This window comes from Pantherophis guttatus, chromosome 1 (assembly GCF_059756535.1).
Source record: "Pantherophis guttatus breed Tessera chromosome 1, ASM5975653v1, whole genome shotgun sequence".
NCBI lineage: Eukaryota > Metazoa > Chordata > Lepidosauria > Squamata > Colubridae > Pantherophis > Pantherophis guttatus.
The window spans coordinates 219,312,916-219,339,666 of record NC_142063.1 but is presented as its reverse complement, the minus strand read 5'-3'; the positions used below and the strand labels follow the sequence as shown (position 1 = coordinate 219,339,666).

At 35.3% G+C, this 26,751-nt stretch overlaps 1 protein-coding gene across 3 annotated transcripts in view; it reads right to left on the bottom strand.

The window, feature by feature from the left end:
• DLGAP2 (DLG associated protein 2) overlaps nucleotides 1-26,751 on the bottom strand; it is a 459,052-nt gene that overhangs the window by 102,030 nt on the left and 330,271 nt on the right. For all 3 annotated transcript variants that reach the window (XM_034436765.3, XM_034436764.3, XM_034436770.3), the window contains one exon: nucleotides 5,324-5,389. In XM_034436765.3, coding sequence (XP_034292656.1) covers nucleotides 5,324-5,389 — 66 coding nt within the window. The remainder of the gene's footprint in view (nucleotides 1-5,323; nucleotides 5,390-26,751) is intronic.

The window sequence follows — 26,751 nt, the reverse complement described above, 5'->3', positions numbered from 1 at the left end:
TTCTGACTTAATAGAGCTGGGGAATACATTCCATTCCTTGACATGAATGAACAGATGAGAATGAGATGAGGGGCTATTGAAAAAGTGACTAGGCCTTTTGGAGACTGAGAAATGAATAAGATTAGCAAACAGTTTAGAAAATATCTGATTAGAAAAAAGCATTTTTTTAAAAAATAAGTGGTTTACATTTACATACTTCTGTAAAGAAATGGATATAAACTTACAATCATGACTGGTTGATAATGGAAGATTGAGAGAATTAGCAAAGGATACAAAGTTAAGTTCTCAAAGAGAGACAGACTGTTTTTTGGTAATATCTTGTGAAAAACGGTAACAGAGGAAAAGCTATGAAAGAAAGTAGAATGATTATAAAAAAGTGAAACTTTAAAACCTATATGGAAAAAATACTTTTTTAACATAATGAATGAAAAATGAATACAAAATAATATAACAAAACAGGCAGCGAACAGACAATGTTATTTTAATGGAAGTAAAAAAAATTGTTTTGAAACAAAGAGTGAATGGAATTAAAAAAAATAAAAGTAATGGAGTGATTTGTGATAAAACTGAAATGAGGGAGTCTTGGAAAGAATATAACAAAGATGTGTATGGGAATGATGATAATATGTCAAAAGGTAGTGTTGCAATAAATGGCATAAACTTTAGTATCCAAGAAGAAATTGAAGAGCATCTTGAAAAGGCTCAAATAGTGTAACCAGAGGAATATGAAAAACTGGATGTGGTTTGCTGATGGAGTTGCAGTGTGACCGTTTCACTTCTTGAACAAACAGTGCACTTGTACTTGGTTGCTGGAAGAATGTGTTTATTGTTCCCTCAAGCAAAGGAGAACATGGGGAATTGGTTTGTTAAGAATGCTAGCAAGCGTCTGGCAACATTCTGCTTGAAAAGGTTGAAGAAATGACAATGAATTATAATGTTTTGCACAATATAGAGCTGAGGTCTGGTTGACAAATGTGATACAAATGATATATCATAAAGCATGCACAAGAATAAATTGAATGCTTTGCAAATGGTTGCCACTGAGCTGGAAGTAAGACAAAGGTGTCGGATGCTCCCTTGGTTGTTTAAGGTATCTATGGATAACATTATAAGGAATACTTCAGGCAACATCCTGAATTATGGCTTTGAATAACTCCTGAGTTAAGTGGTAATTGTCTTTTCTTTGGAATGCTTATTGCTTAACTTTTAAGGAAACAAGCAAATGGATGATAGAACAAATCAACCTAGAGTTCTCGCTGGAGGCAGAAATAATATTTTGCATACATTTGTGAAGGCCTTGTTCTCTTGAAAAGTGCACTTGTTGAGAAAGGTGGGGAAAAAAAAGAAAAGGATGATCAGTAGCAAAATAAATGGACTCAATTACAATGGTGAAGGGTGCACCATTTGGGAACCTGAAGCACGCTAGAGAAAGTCTATGCTAAGAGTCACCACCAACTAGATCGCATATAATTAATCACACCTACAGATTTTTCTTCTTGGCTTTTGTTATTTGTCTTCAAAATAATCCTACAAATAATCATTTAAAATTAAGATAGTTGCTAATCCATCCAATGTAGTTTTTACATTGCTTACTCCTCCTCGTATTTTTATAAAAGTTAAAATAAATCAAAATCTCTTGTTCTTGCTGATATAGCCACATACATTTTCTCTTCTTTCCTTCCTATTAGCATAAGGCAATTTGTTAGAATTTAATTTTGTGAATAAAATAAATAGGAAAGTCTGCAAATTAAGTTATTCATATCAGCAGTTGCTGTGTAAGATCTCCTTTAAATTATCTGAATGTTAGAAAAATCAAAACATTTTGCACAAATTAGTTTCAGTAGAAATAAGTATGTGAGAGTAGGTACTTTTAATTTGCATTACAAATCCCTTTGTGAAAAATATTTGTGATGGAAAGAATATACAAATGCTTTAAATAAATTAATATGTAAATTTAATCATCATATGGTATATTAGAAATTCAATCATTTTGTTTTAAATAATGTTTACCTAGCGATAATGTGCAGGTTAAACTAACATGTTTGTGATTATAAAAGTGCTAAATTTATGCAGCGTTCTATAATTATTTTCCAACTTGTTATAAAATGGAAAACACCTGGAACAGTTTATTTTTCTTACAGGCGTCTAACTGTAAAAGAACAAAGGGAAGGAGAATAAAACAGAATCAGTGTGAAATTATTTGTCCTCATTATTCATTCAAAGCAGAAGACCCAGTGTTAGTGTTCACTTAAGGATAAAGGTAAAGGTTCCCCTCGCACATATGTGCTAGTGGTTCCCAACTCTAGGGGCAGTGCTCATCTGTTTCAAAGCCGAAGAGCCAGCACTGTCCGAAGACGTCTCCGTGGTCATGTGGCTGGAATGACTAAATGCCAAAGGTGCACGGAGCACTGTTACCTTCCCACCAAAGGTGGTTCCTATTTTTCTACTTGCATTTTTTATGTGCTTTTGAACTGCTAGGTTGGCAAATAACGGGAGCTCAACCCATCACGCTGCACTAGGGATTCGAACTGCTGAACTGCCAACCTTTCGATCGACAAACTCAGCGTCTTAGCCAATGAGCCACTGCGTCCCTATTCTTAAGGATATAACTATCCAATTCAACACATTTATTGGTTTCTATACTGAACCAAGTTTGGGCAGGAAGCTATATAGTCACTATTGTCTTAACTGCATGTTTTCTATAAACACAAGGTTGAAGGCGAAGACAGCTTATGCCACATGATTCACCTACTCTTTTTTCCCCCAAATTTCTACACAATGGGTGACAGATGACAGCAGGTTTTAACTTGAATATCTGCTAAAGTAAATTATGGTCAAAAAGCAGTATTTTACACATCATACATTTCTTTGGAATTTGCCTAGCCTAGATTAGGTATTTTTATATTCCACTGATTATAGTTAAAGGTTAAACATAGGGATACCTTTGTCTGAATGGAAACAATTAATATTTTAGCTATTTCAAATTGATTTTGCTTGAATGACAACATGTAGCTGTCACAGATATGAAATTCCTCACCTCTCCCGTCCACCCAACCCCCCCTTTTTTTTCTATTTCTTTTCAGATTCCTGGCTCTGGTTGTCTGTTCTGCTGAATTACCCCCCCCCCCACTTTCCTTTCACTTATCAAATCCATATGTACAATAAGTCTCCTTCTACCTTCCTTTTTCTTCTCACAATTCAGATTGGCCCAGTTAATAACAAGCCAACATTCTTAGATCTAGATGAACTCAGTTAAGGTGAATTAGTCAAGGATTCTTAAAACCAAATAAAATCAGCCATTCATTTTCTGTGACAGATAATCATTTTGTGCTGCTGTACTTTGGATTTTTGATACTAATTAAAATCAATTTAATAAAGTACTTTAAAAGGTATGAACGACATCATATACAATATAAGCATATAAGTAACTGCCAATGGCTGGACAGATTTCCTTATTGTGCATAAGTGACATTTAGAAATTAAACTACTGCAAGTTAGACACTTTGTTCCAGACAACAGAGTCTTTATATAGGGTGTAAATGCTTATATATTGAACTGGGCAATATGAACAATGTAGGGATCTTTCTGATGACCTGGTTGCACTGCTGGATTCCTACCTGAACTTCTGAATCTGATTTCTGGATTGGTGCCACAGTCGCTTTGCTGTTTGGTGTTAGGAGCTCAATACAGGGAGAGTTCAGGAGTTCATGGCTTTGATAGGGCTGATGGTAGTGGTGGTAGTGGTAATGGAGAACATGTGTTGTTTCATGGTATCAACAGTATGATATCATTCAATTCTAAATTGCTACCCAACCTATGCAGGACGTTGTCAATGTCTCATCCCAGTGTCTGAAAAATGTTGAGGCCTAAATAGGCTAAAGCAAGCAAGGTGGAGCTGTAGTTTGTGCACTAAAATGCTTCATCATCTCTAATGTTATCTCTTGACAAGATGGCACAGAAATAGGTCTGGAATGCAAAGTTCTTCCTGGACATGTAACTTCTGCTGAATGGGCAAACTGAGACTATGGCCAAGGGCCCTTTGCCTAGCTCCCACTGCTGCCTCAGTTCTGGCCATATCTGGTGCAGAAGCACCTCGCAATAACTTATGCCTTCACAAATTCTCATTTGGATTACTGCAATCTGCTTACAAGGCAGTAGAAGATCCCTCAGATACTACAATTAATGTAAAAGGCAGAGACACACTGGCTGATTCTCATTGCCATGAATAACTCATGCCAGCTATAGGACTATCATCCACTTTTCATTGGCTTCTGAGTGCAATTAGAGTTTGGTCTGAATCTATTAAATCCTACTGGATTGGCATTTAGGTACTTTCAGGAAGTGCCTTCTGGAGACAGAGGAAAACCATCTAATCTGTTAACAAGACATAAAGTGGGTTTATCATGATCAGACTTGCTCTCCTTTTGTTGTTTTTCTGGAAGTTACTATAAATACAACGTTTCCAAAGCATTTGGAAAGCAATGGGATCCCATCTATGTTTAGTGTTTAGGATATTGTGCGGTTCCACTATACTTCATCCATATGACACAGACATTTATTTTTTTATTTTATTTCTTACTGTGGACAGTTTAACTGCATTGCTGTGGATATTTAATATTATTATTAAACTGAATAAATTGTGGTGATGTTAAAAGAATTAATAAATAATTAACGTGTCTGCCTCCGTGTATACACATACACACACATATATACATACAGTATATACATATATATGTATGTATATATGTGTGTATGTATGTGCATATATATATGTATATATATATATGTATATGTATGTATGTATGTATGTATGTATATGTATATGTATATATTTTTACTCATACCTGCCACTCATGTATGTATGAGATAAAATAATTTTTCTTACGTCAATGTGGGAATTTTTTTTCTTTTTATGAAAAGAACCTAGATCACGAACTCAATACTTTCCAAAAATTTTAAATAAGGAAGTGCAGCCCTTAAAATGGACTGTTAGACTACTCTTATAAGATTTCCCAATGAATTTAATTCATCTAAACCTTTATAGATATGTCTAAAGCTCTGTTTTTGAATGCTTTGGCTTTTCTATGCCCAAGACACACAGTGAGAAAAGCTGGAAGTGGTGATGGTGTAGAATGAATATAGGAAATAGGTGAGAAATACATGTTGATCATAAATCTGAAATTAAAATCATATTCCATGTAATTATGAAATAAAACAAAAAGTGGATGTAATCACACAGTTGATTTTAAACAGCTGAAGCATTAAGTGGCATATAATGATTGACCAAGACAAGTTTTGTTCAGCTAAAAAATATTGTCTGTACCTAGCTCTTCTTCTGGCGTGCCAGGAAAACTGATCCCCGTCTTGAGGAGGTCACCACCGTCTTCCTCTGAAAAGAAAGAAAAAGGTCAAGAATATAGATATTTTCAAGACTCACAATTAGGGGATAATACACTTTGAAAAAAAACAACAGTATCTCTTAAATAGTTTGATGGGGCATTCTGGGAGTTGAAGTCCATACATCTTAAAGTTGCTGAGGTTGAAGAAACAGTGGTGTTTTTTTTGTTTCAGTCTTCATTTTCCTACTTAAAACTGTGAATGTTTTCCTAATATCCCTTCCTAATATGGGTAGTCCTCAAATTATGACCTGTTGCTTAGCAATTGTTCGAAGTTACAACAAACCTCAAAAAAGCTATTTATGATCCAGATTTGATGTTCCGATGGCTGGTCCCCACCAGTGCAGTCACATGGTTGCATTTTGGACACTGGGCAACTGGTCTACATTTAAGGCCATTTGCAACATCCTATGGTCATGTGACTGTAATTTATGATTCCCCCCCCCGAAAATGGTATTTCCAGCAAAAAAACAGATCCTAGCAATCAATGGGTTTATTTAACGACTGCAACATTCATGTAACAACCACAGTATTCGCTTTATAACCATCATGCTTGCGAAAAACCAGTGCAAAAAAATGATGCAAAATCGGGCATGGTCACACGATTACCTTAATGGCTGACATGGTTTACAACCAGAATTGCAGGTTCACTTATGGTCGTAAGTTGAGGACTACCTGTTCTTCATTATGTCAATGACTTTAACACAAATACAAATTTTGAACTGGTTATCTAGGCTTCCCCCTGCTTCAATAATTCCAGTTTTATTTTATTTACAGAACAATTTTTTTAAAAAAAATATTTATTGCATTAACTAACAGTCTGTTTTACCTGGATTTTTCATCATTTATAAGTTTCATCAAATAAAAAGATGCCTTTTTTAGTTCTGATAACTTATATTTTTTCAATATATTGTAAACTATGAATATTCTTAGTCACCCAGGTCATGGTTGTTCCAAAGGTGCTTTTTCAAAGGCAACTGGACTTTCTTTGTTTTTCCTTGAAGATGTTTTGCTTCTCATCCAAGAGAAGCTTCTTGTGAAAAAGTACCTTTGGGACAATTAATTTTAGTATTATGATCTTCACCTAATTTATTTCAGTTATTATAATTTTAGATGAGAATATAAATATAAAGAACTTTCTGTAAAATTTCAATCCAATGCATCCATTTTTACAGATTATATATTCAAGATTAAAGTCATGATAATGAAATTTATTCTCAAACTTGAGATCTTTTGGTTTATGAGCTTCACAGTCTCCAAATAACATGACAACCTAGGGACATTAGGTTGGGGAAGATTACATATCTAAATCTCATTTTTTTTCTTTAAGCAGTTAGCTAGTTTTAAATAATATGTTCCCTGTTTCCCCAAAAATAAGACCTTCCCGGATAATAAGCCCAATTGGGCTTTTGAGCACCTGCACTAAAAATACCCCCTCTGAAATACCCGTCCCCAAAAATATTTAAATGCATGCACAGCTGGTCCCCATCATTTCCTCTGGTTAGGGTTAGGGAGACAGAGCTGGAAATCAAGTAAGATGGCAAGAGGATCCCCATCTTGCTCCACATGCCCCAAAATAATAAGACCTCCTCAAAAATAAAGCCAAGTGCTTATTTTGGGGTTCAAAAAAATATAATACAGAGTCTTATTTTCGGGAAAACATGATACAAGAACAAATGCTACTTCATATAGATTTGATACTGGCTAAAACCGATTCTAAAGGTCTCAGCTAGCATACTTAAGACAGCAACAGTAGGAAAGATTGTGCCAAACTTGTGCAAAGTTGAAAAGTTTTCAGAGAAAAAGATTTGACTTTTTCTATATAAAACTATTCAATTCACTGTACACCATAAATTGTGTAACTACCTGGAAATCAGACTAACATGTTAATATAATGAATTTTCTAAGAAGTGACAGGTATGTATATTTAAATAAAATCTATTTGGAGAGGCCCTGGACAATTACAATTAAATGCAAACACAAATCAGACAGTTTCCATAGAGATGAGTGCATGTGCTTGTCTACATGTTATACTGAAAGAATCTCTAAATTTATTTCCTCATGTAAATTACAACAATAACAGAAAGATGCCATAAAGAAAGTGGACTTTTAAAATAGTAAAGGAAAAAGAGTTTTTTTCTTAAAAAAAAATGGAGAAATGCAAAGTGATAGAGGCCTAGTGCCATGGATTGACTACTTTAGCTTCTCTTCTCTCTTTTTAAAATGAGAACAAAAAGTAAATAACCTCACAGGGACCCTCTTCAACAAATGTAATGAAGACTTCACAGTTTCCTTAACAATAACAATTGTTAAAAGGAAAACATATTTTATATTTATTGCAATAAAAATAGGCCCAGTTTCCCTTGGCCAACAAACATCAAATTCCATTCTATTTAATGAATGGTTATGGTTAGTACATGCAAGCTCCCAAAATGCACATAGGCTTTTACTTAAGCCATTAAAATAATTTTTTTAAAGAGAATCATTACACTGAAAGAAAAAGTACAGCTGTTTGCTTTGCTGTAATGTAAGATTTAAATAAAAGGAACGGGTAATTTTACTGGTCTTTTCAGTAATTGTGCTTTTCACAGACCATTGCACCCTAGAATGTTTTCCTATTATGCCTATTTGGACATTATCATGATTATTTTTATCATGTGCCCACAATAAACCAAAGCAGGGGCGGATTTCAAAACCCATCACTACCGGCTTGCTCGCGCACACACGTGGCACTTCTGCACATGTGCAGATGCTTCTGCGCATGCGCAGAAGTGTCTGGGTGGGTGGGTGGAGCCTCCCACAGCTGCTGCTACCGGTTCGCCCAATCCGGGACGAACCGTTAGCAACCCCCCACTGAACCAGAGGGATTAAGTATTTTTTTTCTCTCATTTAAAAAACAACAACAACCTTCTCCGATGTTCTATTGTAATCTGAACTATTTTTTTCTACATCACCCCTGTTAACTGCTGAAGATCAGATTAACTCAAGAGACCACTATAAACAACTTTCTGCTTCTTTACGTCCCAAAAGTAAAATAGAAAGATAGTTTCTTTCTTTATTTTTTTTGCTTCCCAAGAGTGAAAATGTCGAGGTTATACCTTAAGGAACTCATGGTTGTAGTCAGCTGTTAACCAAAAAAAAATTCAGATTGGTTGACTTTCAATCCATACATAGAGTTACAAATGGAAGTTTTCCACGGACATTACCCTGGGGCCTTAGCATTTTGTCCCTGGGAGAGCAGGAAGGCCCTAGCTTTGGATTTGCTAATCACCACAACAATTACTTTACAGACCACAGTACAAAAAAAAAGTCAGACTTCAGTTTCAATGCAGTCCCTCTACTAATTTATCAAAGGCTGGGTTTCCTCTCCCAAGCAACTTAAAGAGAAGAAACAGCTTCACAAGAAAGTCAAACAAGAGTTCTCTTTGCAAGGAAAAAATAGAGGAAAAATAACCTCAAACCAGGGGTGAAATGCTCCCAGTTCGGACCGGATCTCCCGATCTGGTAGCGATGGTGGTGGGTGGTTTGGAGAACCGGTAGCAAAAATCCCTGTGCCACCCCCCCCCATGCACAGCTGAGCCGCAAGATCATCAGAGACTTTTTTTTTACTTTTAAAAGCATTTTTTCTACAACCTCTTCCAACGAAAAAATGCTTTTAAAAGTTAAAAAAAAAAGCCTCTGATGATCGCGCGGCTTAGCTAGGGTCATCAGAGGCTTTTCAAAGCATTTTTTTCTGCAACCTCTTGGCTGAAGAGGTGGTAAAAAATGCTTTGAAAAGTCTCTGACTTTTCAAAGTCAGAAACTTTTCATTTACTAAATGAAAAGTCAGATATTTAGTAAAAAATACTTGTCTGCTGATCAGGCAACTCAGCTGGGATTGTCAGAGAGGTATTTTTTAAAAAGCCTCTCTGACGATCCCAGCTGAGTTGCCTGATCGGCAGAGGCTTTTCAAAGCATTAGAAAAAATGCTTTGAAAAGTTAAAAAATAAAATTGGCCACGTCCACCCAGTCACATTACCCCCTCCCCCCACCAAGCCACACCCACAGAACCAGTAGTAACAAATTTTACATTTCACCCCTGCCTCAAACACAATATGAGTCTATGTCTCCATCTTCATAAAATGGCTTTTGTGGCAAATTTTCTCTTTCACACAGAAAGTTCAAAAACGGTTTCCAAATAACCACTAAACTATTTACATTCTTGTCCGTAATTAATACTGAATTAGATTCTCAAGAACTGGAATTTGCCCTATCAAGCCCACTATTTGGCAAAGAGAATTATCTGTGTAGAAGGAAGGAAATTTGCACTCCTGATATTAAAGAATACATTCAAGAACTGTGTCATTAATCTTCTGCCTAATCCAAGGCTGGGCAACTATGGTTCCTTTACAACATGTGGACTTCAACTCCCAGAATTCCTGAGCCAGCTGGACTTCAACTCCCAGCATGGCTGGCTCAGGAATTCTGGAAATTGAAGTACATAGGTCCTAAAGGGACCTTAGTTGCTCACCCCTGGCCTAATCAATCTTTCTTGAAGTCACATTATTGCAATGGCCAAAGTTCATCCACTATGTGTCAAATCTTGTTCATAATTTTTATATACTGAAATTACCTTAGTTTTATTGCAAATCTTTTGATAGTTACATGCAAAAATGCCTTAGAATAGAATTTCATTTTAACCTGTCAGCGCTATTGAGATTAGAAAAAGTGATGGTTGGTGCACTTTTTAAATAACAGCGTGATTGTCCTTCATTTTAGTTATTGCCAATTTCACGTGGTTGTGTTATTCTCTATGAATATTGGTATTTTTTTAAAAATTTGATTTATATGCCGCCCTTCTCCAGAGATTCAGGGCAGCTTACAATGCGTTAAGCAATAGCCTTCATACTTTTGTATATTTTTACAAAGTCAGCTTATTGCCCCCACAAACTGGGTCCTCAATTTACCTACCTTAGAAAGGATGGAAGGCTGAGTCAACCTTGAGCCTGGCAAGATTCGAACTTACTAATTGCAGACAGCTGGAGTTAAATTACAATGCATTAGTCTGCTGAGCTATCCAGGCTCTAACACTCTATTAAGTGTTCCTAGATATTCTCTTAAACTGATATTATTTATCTTCTGAATATATACATGTGTATATATGACTCTGTGTCTGTGCGTTTTCTTCATCTTCCAATATTTTATTCAAAGAAAAATATGCTTATATGCAATTTTATTGTCAATTAAATTCTGCATATAAAGATAAGTAATGTGTTCTGAGTATAACTGAATGTTAGATATTACTGCTAATCATTGCCTTTATCCTGCTAAAGTAAATTGAACATCTTCCTTGTCTTGCTATGAGCATTCTAAACCTATGGTAATTTAGGAAACAATATAGAGCAGGAACACTTACACAGCTGGTAAAACATTCCTGTATACCTGTAGCATGTCAGCAATGGCACAATTTAATGCTATTACTTTAAAAGCATAATTTCTGTCTACAGTATATTTTAGTCTGTTTATTTGAGGACAGTTAAATAGGCCACAATTTATTGAAAACAGGATTCACAAGCCTTCAAAGCACCACTTTTCGTTTACTAAATGCCAGTCAAATTTAATTCCATTCATGCAAAGTTTTATGACACACTGGGAAGCTTTATACGTTACTACAGTGTAACAGAAAAGTAATTTGAGTGATCCCTTTATTTTATATCTAACAAAAACAGGAAAGTATTACTATTTTGATAAATAATCTAATGACATGTCATTTGCACTGAACATAATGATTTCCATTTGATTTCATCCAATTTCAAAACTAATTTTCTTATTGCTGCTGTTGCAGTAACTAAAAATCAACTATGCTGTATCAAACAATGGATGTTTATCTTACACCAATGCTCCTATTAAATAATCTGCTTTTTCTCACTATGTTTAAAAGCTCTCTGCTGTGATTCCAGTGATACTCAACTGTTACTAACAAAAATCAAGCAGTTGAAAAAGTGAGAAAGGTGAAGAAGAATTGGACTATATCAGAGGTGTCAAACTTGCGGCCTGTGGGCCGGATGCGTCACATGCTGGCCCTGCCCCCATCCGGTTTAGTGAAGGGGAAAAAAGTCCCAATATGTCATGTGACGCTGCCGTGACGACGTGACTTTGACACCCCTGGACTATAAGCTATTCAGAAGAAAGTGCTTTAATAGAAAGTCACGTAATATTATCTAGGAATGGTTAAATTCCATACAAACATTCAGTCATGTTCGTTCTTTTGATAATCAAACACTGATTTTTGACATGTATTCATTTTCAGAGTGTTTTTTCTTGTAGTACTACTCATACATTATGTAGGACATAGGGGAATAACTAAAGGCTGGTTGTAGATTTTCTCTGATTTATCCCTTTTCCTTTTATAATAATGCAGGAAGAAACTCCATGCAATTTCAACTTGTTTGTATTATTTCACATACCCCCATTTATATTATCACACTCTTAAAAAGTTGTTTAAACGAGAAATGTGGAATAATGTTGAAGGGAGACTCTTCTGAATTTCTTACAATTCTTGTAGCAGCCTTGGAATGAAACTTCTTACATTTGAGGAAAAGGGAAGATTCCCATACACACCCCTCCCCACTAACCTATAAGCTATAACAAAAATTCTTGTGCCACCAGATAGATGGAAATAATGTCCTAAATCATGGCAAAATATTAATCAAAAGCACTTCAACAGCTATGCTGAGAAAACTACACAATGTGATTTTCTGTGAAGGAGTTTTGCTCCTGTATTTTTTTCTAATTCCAAGGAATTTAAAACTGTTTTCAGAAATACAGAAATATACTTTTTGTTTATTTAAATGGATAAATACTTCTTTTAACTTTAATTGGTGACATGGGTGACTTCTGTGTCATCTTCAGGCATTTTATTATCAATCTTGAGGAGGCCATTAGGTAGGCCTCTATGTACCCATTCATGATAGAATAATATAACCACTGTTTACAGACAAAATAACCAGACTGCATTATTTTTGCTTGCATGGCAAGGCCCCTCCCCCCACCCCCAGAAAAAAAATATGGTGGAATCCTTTCCAGAAAAGGATAAAACCATTTGAAGTGGCAGACTAGAAATGTTTTATAGATTTCATTACACTTCCATAGCCTTTCATTTCTCAGCTATTGTTCGGAGCCTTCTCTGTCATTCTGTCTTTCCTCTATGAGGCCTTGCAAAAGCATCTTGGAAATAGAATGAGTATTAAGTGATGCAACAGTTGCCATGGAGAAGCTGTGAAGTTTTCTTTATATTGCACTGAATGTCAGGGAACAGCAGAACACAGTAGTTGTACAACTTGCTAGCAAATAAGCAACTGCCAATCAGAGACTGCAATCATGGTAATTAAAAAAATAAGAGTAAATGCTCTTTACTTTTTAGAGGTATTCTTTCCAATTATTTCCAGAATTAAAGCCTAGGGAGCGGAATTTCTAAAATATGAACTGAAACATGCAATACTCAAAGATGCATATTAAGTTTAAGCAACATTATTTTTCTGCTATCACAAAAGTTATTCAGTAAATATCTACAGGAGGAAAGTGGTCCTTTTCGTTGCAGGATTTAAATCTCTAGCTCACAAAGCATCTCTTGTGCTTTGCTAATAATTCCCTAATCAAACACATAGAAATATACACAGAGACAACTAAATAGTTAACCAGATGAGCTTCAACTGTTTTCTGTAATGATAACGTTACAGTCGACAGAGAGTCTTAAGAAATAGAAAGGCATACATAATTATGAATAATTTATAGCCCAAGAACAAGTAATACATCAGTTCTTATGAAAAGTCAACTTGGTATTTGACATTTCTTAGGGCTAGAGTTGTTAAACGTTATGTATGGGTGCTACCACTCTCATAAACTCCATAGATGGCATTCATGAAACTTTAAATTTATTAAAAAAATTAAATAGCTGAAACATTGCAAGACTGACAAATTTTGCAAGATTTCAATAATGTATTCAATTATTTTATGCATTATTTAACCTGACTTTATTCCTTTTATAAATAAATCAAGGCAGCGAACATACCTAATACCGTTTCCTCCTCCCCCCCCAATAACAAACTTATGAGGTAAATTGGGCAGAGAGACCGAGTGATTAGCCCAAAGTCATTCAGCTGCCTTTCATGCCTAAGATAGGACTAGAACTCACAGTCCCCTGCCTTCTAGCCTGGTGCCTTACCCACTAGACCAAAAATAGCTTGAAAAAGATGGGAACATGGAAACCTCATAAGAATTCAGATGCATAGATTATCATGTAATTTCATGTAATTTCAACATCATGTAATTTCAAAATCATGTAATTTCAACAATCTTCAAAGATTTCAGCATTCATATCTGAAATCAGTGAGGTTGGGGGTAAGATCAAAATATTTCACCATTTTGAAAATTTTCTATCACCTCCTCATTCTGATCATTTGCTTCCTTGAGCATTAAAAGATTGCAGACTTTTGTCTGAAAGGGAACAATAAATATTAGGACATCCTGCCGAATCATTCAATGAAGTTGTCTACTTTTAAAATATAAAGAAATTAATAGTATTAATGGTATGTTCTGTTCTCACATGACAAGAATTTTATGACCTACATTCAGAAGAAAAATTACCAGAGAGTGTATTCCACATTTTTAACTGATCTCTCTTAGGTATCAGGAATAAAAACTGTTTGAAATGGCCTGTTAAATTGACCTGTTCAATTAGAGAAAAGGCAGTATCTACCTTTATTGGTGATTGGAACCCCCTTGCATAAAAAAAGAGAAAAAAAATGAACTTACGATTCATGGTTTTAATGATTAGATATAATAGATTACAGAAAGAAGAAAGTCATGATGTAACTTTAGGGAGAGGTTAAAATATATTTGTAATTACAACTGTTGTGTATATACATACACACACAATTTTGAGAGATCATAAGAATCAGTGTATTGATCTCATTTGCTAAATTAGTGTTGTTTGAAGACTACATGGCTGCTAAAATGAAGTTAATGATATAACAGCTAATATTAACTGCTCTAAAATTGACTATATATAACATCATCTTAGAATGCTATATTATATATATATTAAGATTATAATTTTAAATCTTCAGTCTACTGTAACTATGAACATTTGGTAGCCTTATTAATGAAAATAATTTGCATAGATTATTGTTCCTGTTATTAAAAGTATATTATTGCATTGGCTTTTGAGATAATGTTAAAGAAATGAAAACAGCAATAGAAGCCAAAATGTGCTAAAACAGATACCCAATGCTTACTGCTTTGCTTGAAAGTTGCCATTAGTTCTTGCCAAATAGACATTTAATTAAATTACACTGCAAATTAAAGCTCAAAAGAATCTGCAAACTTTTTTTATATATTCTGCCTCTTTCTGTAATTTAAGAGCATGCATCATTAATCATGTTTGTGTTAATCTCACATACTTTTAAGTCAGATAACTCACATATATGAAATCTTATAACTCCGTTATTTCACTTGGAGGTTACAAAACATAGATTTCAGGACTTATTTAAGCTGCAATGTAAGAAAAATATTGTTTAAAAAAATGAAACCCAGTTCTAGGTCCTGCTTAAATGGTAATGATGAAAAGAATGATGTGTCAGCAGTGGAAATAACATTATGTGTGAGTTGATATTCTTTGATGTACAACATGCCAATTGCAATGCCTTTCTTAAGATGTTTTACAATATTAAATTTCTGGGCTTTCTATTAACAAAGCTAGCTGTGTGGTTCAGAATTCCCTTTTCCATTACAGAAAATGGCCTCTAGGAATCACCACATTTTATAGTATTATTTATGCACTGTCTTTACGTTTACAGTACTAATATAGAATTAAACATATTTGAGAACCACTTTGCTGAAATGTTTAAGGCACCAGACTAGAAACTGGGAGATCATGTGTTCTAGTCTCATTTTAGGCAAAAAGCCAACTGGTGTCCTTGGGCCAGCCATACCCTCTCAGCCCTAGGAAGGAGGCAATGGCAAACCACTTCTGAAAACCTTGCCAAGAGAATTGCAGATATTAATCTAGGCAATCATCAGAAGTCATAACTTTCTTTAAAGGCACAATAAATAAATAAATAAATTATTTTATATATTTATAATATATAATGTGTATATGTGTGCAGGAGAGAGGAAGGGTCAGGTGATGAGGAACTCTGTGGACATGAATTTAAAATGAAGTATTTCAGGCTCAGTGAATTTAAAAAAGGTACAGTATTGCTACAGACCTTGGTACCCCGAAAGATAGTTATTTCTGGGCTTGTTATGTGTTCTAAATCCTTGTTAATTTCAATCATAATTTGTTGAAAAGGTAAAGTGGTCTTGTTTACATATAACGCTAAAATATAAATCATGCATTATAAATCACAGTAATAATATCATTCTAAATCTAAAGTATACAAATCACATTATGGCTTGTTATGATGTGGGAATCCAGCTTTCTACTCTTACTTGGATCTGCTTCTATTCTCCACTGGGATAGCTGAATTGCTGATTGTCGCTTCTTCTAAATATATATATATCTTTCCAATATTGGGGATTTTCAAAAGTCCTCTGGCGATCAGGAACCTCTTTAGGTGTCAAGATTTCCATAAATTTTCATGAAACTTTCTTCATGAGCTCTGCATCATTACCTCATCTTTTTGTGTTGATTTTTTCATAGCGACATTGTGGCTTCTAATAATAATGTCTCTGAGGCAGAGATGGCCTTTTTATGGTCTGCTTCTGCAATACACAGCAGTTTTTCATTTAAGTCCCAGAACGTTCCTTTACACAACCCAAAAAAAGATCTTAACTATAATTATTTTTTCACTATCACATTTTTTCTACCAATGGGACAACTTTAGGAAAATAAAAGCTTCATCTAACAGATAAAAAGGAAACACATCATTTTTCTAATAACTCAGACTTCAACCTTACAAAAAGTTATTTCAAAGTAGTTCCATTTAAGAAAAAAGATATTTTAAAAATACTATACTGAGCTAATAAGCAGAGGAAAACAAAATCAGGACTGTAAAATGTTGATATTTTATTTTATTTTATTTTATTGAATTTGTATACCGCCCTACTCCCGAAGGACTCAGGGTGGTGAACAGCCATAGAATAAAACATATAAATACAAAATTTAAAATAGACTAAAACAAATTAAATAATTTGGCTGAACAAATTTAAAACCCCAATAATTTAAAACCAAATTTAAAGTTTCCATTTAAAAAGGGGAAAGACTTAGGTCAGGAACCAATTGGAACCAATATGCGTGTTCTTGAAGAAATATCACCCTCCCAACCCATCTGACCTGGACATCCAAATCCATTTGTTTTATAATAGCAATAGCACTTAAACTTATATACCACTTCATAGTGCTTTATAGTAATTTCTAACAGGCTTATAGAGTCAGCATATTGCCCCCAACAATTTGGGTCCTCATTTTACCAACCTCTGAAGGATGGAAGGCTGAGTCAACCTTGACCATGAAGATCAAACTTCTGACAGTGGGCAGTTAACCTGCAATACTACAATAAGCAAGGTTGGTTTTTTTTTGCTACTCACTCTACATTCATACACAAGACCAAGATATTATTTTAATCCTTATCAAACAAGCCACAATGGTGGTATTTCATACATCACACAAAGCTATAAGCAAACAAACTACAGTATATCCTGTTTTCCCAAAATAAGACATCCTCTGATAATAAGTCCAAACGGGCTTTTGAGCGTATGGCAGTATGGCAATAAGGCCAAGCGCTTATTTCAGGGTTCAAAAAAATATAAGACAGGGTCTTATTTTCAGGGAAAGACAGTAGTTTTCTGTGATGTACAAATTGTCAATTTATTAATATTTAAAGAGTTCATTGTATGTCACCCAAACCCCTAAGCAGTTAATAATTCCATCGTGAAACAAAAACTACAAAAAAGAAAAGAAAAAAGAATACACCGAATATATCAAAATATTAGAATATAAAATTTAAAAAAAATATCAAAGTCATGCGCTTCAGTACCAAATTCGTTATCAATGTAGGAATTGTGGACAATGCTTAGAAACCACAATGTCACTATGAAAAAAAATCAACATAAAAAGATGAGGTAATGATGCAGAGCTCATGAAGAAAGTTTCAATATATGGTAATATTTTAGTTTCTGGAAATCTTGACACCTAAAGAAGTTCCTGATCACCAGAGGACTTTTGAAAATCCCCAATATTTGGTCCCTAAATGTCTATTCAGTCTATGCTGACTTGATTGTACACAATCCATCCATAAACTGCATACAATTTTTAAAATATATTTTCAGATATAAACAAAGTGATTAGGATTACTAGATCTGAACTGCCAAGATCTAGATTGTGGCAGCAAAGAATAAGAGTTTTCAGTATCAGTTTGCTGCTATCCACTAGTCTTCCAAATTTTTGCAGTCCAGATCTGATTGATGATTATGTGACATGTAGTCATTTTTTACTCCTAGCAACCACTTAAAGAGATTTCCTCCATGATGGCCTATCCCTAGACTGATCTTTCAGGTCTCCCAATGGTGCACTTATCACTGCTATAACTGAGTATGTCCACTTCGCTGCTGCCTGTCCTCTCCTCTTTCCTAGCCCAGATCTGGCAGCCCTCAAATTTCTCAAACACACTTTCTGCATAAACACCTTTATCTTCTAGCTTTCCTTTTCCCCCCAATTTGCTATAAGAAATCAGTTTTCACTGGCTTTGTAATTGCACTCTTGCACTTTTTCTTCGAATCAAGGCAACAATGAGCCCATTCATTACTTGAGGACATGCAGTCAATTCAGATGGGGGGGGGGGGGGCTAGATCACAATGTTGAGATCCTCCCTATCGCTGAAACAGCAGTTTGGCTGTGAGATATAATTAACTTTTATTTATCTCACTCTAAACCATATTGGCCCTCTATCTTCATGCCCAACATATTGATGCTATTCCCCAGCATATCAGCTATGATGAACATAATTATTCCATTCCATTGGATTCATACAATACACCAGGAAGGTGCATTTTTGCTTGGGTGAATGTCTATGGAGATTCTCAATCATCCAGGTCATGGTTGTCCCAAAAGTGGTTTTTTTTTCCCCCACAAGTCAACTGGATTTTCTTGGCTTTTATTTTTCTTGAAAATGCTTTGCTTCTCATCCAAGAAGCTTCTTCAGTTAGCTTGGGTGCATTCAACTGCCATAAGACAGCCCTGAAGGAGTGTAGAGCTTAGGACGAGGCAGAAGCATGTCCCAAGAGCCGAGTTGCCTCTCTCATTTTGATGCTATCTAATAGTGATCTGGATTTAATTTCTATCCAAGTCAAATAACCCCTTAGATAGGACAGCTAAAGCAGCAATAACTAAATCCACTTTGAAGGAAGTAGCCAAGGACCTGTTCCAGAGAAAGAAGCTTTTACTACAAGCTGGCAACCCTATTGAAAATAAGTATTTGTTTTCTATTTCTGTCCCGAATAACTTCTGTATCCTGGAAGATATTATTCTAGAGGGCTCTCCCCTCAAGAGATCACACATTTATTTCCCCCTTTCTGTCCTTCCGCCAGCTGATGCCCTGCCAGCCTTCTTCCACCATCAGCACTCGGTCAGGCAAGCTGCTTGTTCAGCCATATAACTGCTTGGCCCAAATTCTCTCTTTAATCATCAGCAGCTGGGAGGCAGGCAGGCGCTTGTTTTTGGTTCCTTTTGCCAGAGGCTTGGCTGAGCAATTGGCATTTCTTAAAAAGATATTTCCTGTCGCAGGGGAGTCTCTCTCTCTCTCTCTCTCTCTCTCTCTCTCTCTCTCTCTCTCTCTCTCTCTGTGTGTGTGTGTGTGTGTGTGTGTGTGTAGAACAAACAGTTCAGTCAGCGTGGCGATTTTGTGTGCTGATCAGTAATTCTCTCTCCCCCCCCTCTCTCTCTCTCACACACACACACTTTAAAAAAACTGGCACATTGCAGAGATTACAGAATAAATGTATTTCATTAATGACTATTTCATTTCTCTGATATATGTAAATCATATCCAATATTTTTATTATGGTCTGTGACAAGCCTTTACAATGTAATAGTAACATATACCATCAATTTAGCCATTGTCTATCCACTGCAGGAGGAAGGCCTCTATTCACATGTTTCCAACCAATACGGTCCTCGGCTTTCTTTTCCCAATTGGGCCTGCAATACTTGTCATCGATCCATCTTGTTTTAGGTCTCTTCTTGCCTATGTGACCCACCCATTTCCATTTCAATTCTTTTACTCTCTTGATGATATCCTACACCTTCGTTTGTTCTCTAATCCATGTGCAGGTCTTTCTATCTTGTCTTGTAATGCCGAACATGTATCTTTCCATGGCTCTTTGTGCCACTCGTAGCTTTTGTATCGATTGTGAGGTTAGTGTCCATGTTTTAGCAGCATACGTTAGAGCAGGTAGCACACACTGATCAAAAACTATTCTCTTCAGGCATAGGGGGAGGTTGTTCTTGAAAATTATGTTTAGCTTGCCGAATGCCTGCCAACCACATTTAACACACCATTCAATTTCTTTTATTGTATCACCTTCCATTGTGATCCATAGGCAAGATACACATAGCAGTCTAGTACGTCTAGTTCTTCTCAGGTATATATTTTCTTTCTTTCTTTGGTGAATTTATTAAACAAAATTTGGCTCTTTTCAGTTTTACTTTTAAGCCAAATAGTTCTTCTGCTTTCTGCAGCTCTTGTATGTGTCTTTGTAGCTCTTCTGGATCTTGTTAGAAGAGTACAACATCAACTGCAATTCTTAAGTGATTCAAATAGGCGCCATTGATTTTTATTCCATCTTTTGCCCAGTCTAGTTTGCAAAATACTTCTTCAAGGCAGGCTGAGAAAAGGATAGTGATAATGTATGTATGTATGTATGTATGTATGTATGTATTTAGAAATTATAGTAATAACTTTATAAATTAATTATTAATTTATAATTTATATAATTTATAACCTAATGGGTCCTGGGAAATAATTTATTTAATTATTATTTATTTAATAATTTATTTAGGGCAGGGAAATATGTAATAGGATAATAAAACAGCATGTCTAATTAAAAATTTGTGCTCAGATATATGACTTGGTGAAAAAAATTGGCCAATGGATGTGTAAGCGTAGGTAGGTAGAAACTGAATGGGTTGACAGGCTGATTATGTTTACCAGATGGTAGGATTCTGACAAGCAGGAGTTCCTATTCAGGGTAACAGCCCACTTCCTACCTTCTGAAGGAATACAGCATTCCCCCTTTACAGGATTTTCTCTGGAGCTGTGGAAAGTGGAAAGTAATTGACTCAACTGTAGAAGACCTCTAGTCTGAACAGTGCCACAAGAACACAGGGTAAAGTAATTATTTAAATGTTCGTCAGAGTATTCAAAGCAACATGGCCCAGCTGGAATATTGTATGTCGGAAAACTATATTGCCGATAATTTCACTAAAGTGTAGGGTGCAATCAAACATAAGATGTGTTGCGAAAGCTATGGCTTGAGAATATGAACCGGTATATATTGGCCTGTCCAAAGGGGAATATGTTAGGATATGGTTCATGCCTAACAGGTTGTCCAGGCAATATATAAGCTAACATGATGAATATGTATTCTATGACTTTAAGATGTACTGCTGAGTCATTGTAATGCTGAGTCATTGTATCCTGATTGGATAAGCTCTGTAGTAACTGTATTTAAGGAGAGCTTGAATGTAGTCATTGTGGACATGCCACCATCATGACCTGTTATCAGCGTGAACTTGCTACTATTTATTACCTACTGCTGTTTTGTAATTTCTACTTGATCTCTTACATGGTCTAATGTGATCATGGTTTATTTATTCTGTTTCTATTTATATTGTTCCTGTTTGATCCTTTTACTACAAACTGGTAAGAAGTATTTTGTATCTCTGGACTGATTATGGCTAAGACTTGGATTGATTAAAGACTATGAGATTGTTTTTCACTACAAAGTAAAAACTTTGATAAACCAGTTTATATGTATTTTATTCATTATTGCTCTCAGCACCATTTCCATGTGCTCTATGCTCTGCTGGTTGTTAACACAACAATATGCTTAACAGTAATCCCACTTCCTGGACTGTTGCATCTGATGCACATAGGAGCCTGGATAGCTCTGTAGACTAAAGCACTGTAATTTAACACCGGCTGTCTGCAATTAAAGTAAGTTCGAATCTTGCCAGGCTCAAGGTTGACTTCCATCCTTTCTAAGATAGGTAAACTGAGGACCCAGTTTGTGGGGGCAATAAGCTGACTTTGTATAAAATATACAAAAGTATGAAGGCTATTGCTTAACGCACTGTAAGCTGCCCTGAGTCTCCAGAGAAGGGCGGCATATAAATCAAATTAAAAAAAAAAAAGACTCTGATTCCTCTTCATCTGAAGAAAATAGTTTATGCCTATCTCACCAGATATGGCAGAATGGGTATCTTCTGGGTCCCTTCAATGAAGCAATGTCACCTAATGGGTCCTGGGAAGCATGCCTTCCCCATCATGGAACAGCATCCCCCTGGAGATAGGGACTACACCGACCCTGCTGGTCTTCCAGAAGTCTGTGAAGATTTGGCCTTTCCCTCAGACTCTGGGGCTAGGATGTTAAGGGTGCTCCAACCTGACTGGGTGCAATATGCGGCTATAGAAATTTTCATGTTAGTTGTTTTCTTTTAATGGATTTTGATATTTGTTTGCCATCTAGAATTATGCAAATTAGATGGGCATCTGTATAAAGCTGCCTAATAAATAAGGAAATGAATAACCACTAGATGGCAGTAGAGCATAACAAAATCTGATGCAGAATACTCTCCTTTTTGACATCTAGTGTTTGTCTGGATTTTTACAACCCATACTTAGCAATCCTCTTATTGCTTTGTCAGTTCAGCAGGGCGATAAAACTTTGAAAGAAAGTTTTTCTGAAAAAAAAAAAAGTCTTTAAAAAAGCTTTCCAAACCTTCAATCTATGTTGCATACAAAGTAGCATGCAAAAATAATAGTCTTCAAAGCTCTGGCTCAAATTCTCTCTCTCTCTCTCTTTCTCTCCCTCTCTCCCTCTCTCTCGCTTTGTAAATATGTTACCCTCTACTTGCCCTGTGAGCTTCATGTATCTCCTCAAGCATTAATGAATTTTTGTTAACAGCTTTTCTTTAATAAAAGATTAGTTATAATGCACAAGTCAGCAAAACAAAGTAGCAACTTATTAGTCAAAGACTGAATAAATTTAAAGAGATCCCACTCATAAGCTATCCATTTTCTGTCTAACACATTATTTGCTGAAAAACTACTGCATACTGCTTAATGAGCTTATTCTACACATTGCTTGCAACTCATATATTTTGTTGGCAAAAGTAACAAATTTTAATGAGTAAGCTTATTTTTAAAAAACTTTTTTTCAAAATAGGAAATCTAATCAGAAGTGAAGATCCAATAAATTTGGAAATTAATCCAAACATGTGTACTTTGTTTCTGCATAAACCTGCCAAAAATAAAAGTAAATAATGCTAAGAATTCTAATTTCTGCTACGGCATTATTTTTTCTTAGGCTCTTAAATCAAGCGGTTATCATCTTCTTTTAAACGACCCCATAATCCCTTGTGGGGTAGAGTCTGGGCAACGGAGTGGAGCTAGCAGAGGGTTTACTGGCCAGATGCCCTTCCTGTTGCCAATGCGGAGTTTTGTTCAGCAGATATATTCTCATTGTGCCCAGAGAGAGAAGTATCTGTTGTAGATAGGATCGAACTCACAGCCTCCTGATTGTGAGACAAGAGCTCCACCTCTAGGCCACTGCACCACTCCCTTAAATCAAGCAGTTATCTTCTATCAAAATACATTATTGAAATATTTGCTTCATATTTAATAACCAGTTTATGGAAAAACTATTTTCTACAATAGGATCTTCATGTGCTTTCTTTGATACAATACTGTTAAAGTATATATTGTGGCTATCTATAGATAATAATGTTGCTGGAATTTAAGTAAATGAAATTTAGTTGAGAAATAAACAAGATCTTCCTATTGATCTTAATCTGGAAGCAGCAAATCTGCTCTTCCTTTTTTAGACTACCTTTATAATTCTTCATAATCTTGTGCTCTCCAAATGTGTTATGACTTATGAAGAACTCCAGCCTAGAAAACACAACTCTTTGTGAAACAGCAAACATGGGATTATTTTACACCTCAGTAGACTAATCTTTATGACTAACAGAGATTAGATTCACATCTTACTCTAAGTCTTTATATTGCTGTGTTTTGAACTGCAATAATATTTATACAGTTTCAGTTTAGAATGTGGTTTGATTCCAACTCGTCAGATTTATGAACCATGGTTTATAGATATGAATTGCAAAGAGGACCAATGCAACTTGTTGAAATAATAGCTCATTTTCTAAGGATCAAATAACCCAGCCAACTTTTCTGCTGTGTACTTCAGTGCTAACATTTTGAATATTTGTACTTTATTTTTATTTAATTTATTTGATTTATATGCCGCCCTTCTCCGGAGACTCAGGGCGGCTTACAATGCGTTAAGCAATAGCCTTCATACTTTTGTATATTTTATATAAAGTCAGTTTATTGCCCCCACAAACTGGGTCCTCAATTTACCTACCTTAGAAAGGATGGAAGGCTGAGTCAACCTTGAGCCTGGTGAGATTCGAACTTACAGTAATTGCAGACAGCTGGTGTTAATCACAATGCTATCAGTCTGCTGAGCCACCAGGCCCTATATCTATATCTTTATCTAAAACAGGGATTCTTAATCTGGCTTTTGTGAAAAAATTACAACTTTATTTTCACTAAAAGCTGAAAATTAGTTTTAAATTCATTATCGGTGGCAGCAAAATAATCTCTGGCCTCTAGATTCCAAAAGCATTGATTAACTTCAGTAAATCTCACTATATAAAATTATACATCCTTTAAAAATAATTGCTACCAACCTGCCTTCCATTGAGGACCTGTATACTGCACGAGTCAAAAAGAGGGCTGTGAAAATATTTATAGACCCCTCACATCCTGGACATAAACTGTTTCAACTCCTACCCTCAAAATGACGCTATAGAGCACTGCACACCAGAACAACTAGACACAAGAACAGTTTTTTCCTGAATGCCATCACTCTGCTAAACAAATAATTCCCTCAACACTATCAAACTATTTACTAAGTCTGCACTACTATTAATCTTCTCATTGTTCCCACCACCCATCTCCTTCCACTTATGACTGTATGACTGTAATTTTGTTGCTTGTATCCTTACGATTTATATTGATATTGTTTCCGGATTGCTTATTTGTACCCTATGACTATCATTAAGTGTTGTACCTTATGATTCTTGATGAATGTATCTTTTCTTTTATGTACACTGAGAGCATTCGCACCAAGACAAATTCCTTGTGTGTCCAATCACACTTGGCCAATAAAAAATTCTAATTCTAATTCTAAAAAGGGGGTATTGTTAGTGATTTCATGAATAACTAAAGAAGACCATATATTATTTTATTATGCATTTGTTATTTTAATAAATGCATTTGCACAGTAATGCATTTTATGCATTTTTCTGAGAAGATGTCAATGGTACAATACAGTTAAGAATTTTGGTTTTATGCCAGAATTTGCTGCAAGATCCACTTGTGTTATTAGCTTGATTGCACCGGATGGAACCAGTTCTTAATTGCTCTGCCCTGACTGTTCTAACTCCTCAATGAATTCAGCCCACAGAGAGAATCAGACAATGGAAAGACATCACAATCTCACAAAATTTTAGGGATTATCTCCCAAAGTCCTCCTCCCTTTTTAAAATTCCCCTAAAACCATGGTGCTTGGTTTTATAGAATAAACATCAAATATTATCAACTAAAAAAAAATCCACTTTCAACTACGTTGCTGTCTAAACAACTCTCCTTAATATTTGAGAATTTCATAAATTGAGAAATTGATGGCATTGTTGAATATTTTTTCCCTAGTGTCTATAGAATTATAACAAAAGCTTGAGTTTATGAAAAGGATAAAATTACTTTTCAAATGTTAAATTAAGGTAGCTCCATTATGCCTAAATTGTGTGTGTTTAGCAACTGTTTCTATTGCTTAAGAGAATATTTTCCAACTAATAACCCTCAGTAGTTTCCCCATAAAATCAGTTCCTCTAACTTTCTAACTCTTGCGACAAAAATTGTCAACATTTTGAATGTCAACAGAAGCTTTCAACATCTTATCTACTGTAACTATTTGTCTGAAGAAGTGTTTCTGAAAAGGCCGTGAAATTGAGATTTTGTAACAATGTCTTTCTGCATCCTATTTTCTTTTTTATATTATTTCGCTATATGCCTTGCTATTTGTCATCAATCATCCTTTCACAACAAGTTCTCAATCAACCCTACCAGTATGTGCTTTAAGAAACTTACCTAGAATTGCTGCCAATTTAAATTCATTCATACGTTCCAAAACTGACATCCATAGAGCTATGTATGTAAGTGATTGTAATGTAGCGTACTATTTGAATACTTTTTTAGTCATAGAATGGAGTTAAGTTTGGGGGTATGCGATTGCAAATATACATGCAGAAATATACATATTTCTTGATGAATTTACTGGTTTGGTTGTTACTGGAAGGACATTGATGCTATACCAATGGCTTCACACCATTGCAGTGTTAATGAAACTTCCTGTGAACTCTTAGAATTAACTTCAGGAAAAATCATGATTGGGTTCTGTACAATATACAGGAAGATAAAGGACTGAAGTGAGTGCCATTGGAAAAAGGAAAAACCCAAACATGTAATATTTATGGCAACTCTTTATCCTAGGACGCAAAATAATGAATGAAAAAGATGAAAGTGGAAAATTAGTAATTATATCTGTAATGGATTTTCCCCACCCCCCCTCCTGAACTCACTAAATTTTACATAGGCTGTTCATCACAAATTATTGCACAGCTTTCATGGGAGAAGGGAGGAGGAAGAGGAGGAGGAGGGCCACAGAGTGAGGAGGGAAATATGTTTCTTTTAAGAAGTACATTTTTATCATTTCACAACATTATTATAGCTTGCCAGCTGTACATACGGCAACATCATTTAATTGGGATTTCACAGACTTCCCATCTTTAAACACATGTCCACATTCTGAAATACATAAAATTCCAAAAGCTAAAATAACTCAACAACAGTTTCTATGGTGACTGAAATAAAAGTGAACAGCCTAAGCGAGGGCCTATTTTTTAAAATCAAATCTTGATGTCTTCAAGATTATAAGAATATATCTGAAGGTCTCAGAGAGCTATTATTCTAAAAAAGAATCTTTAAGAGAGTGAACACTGCTATTTCCTATACCAACATTATTT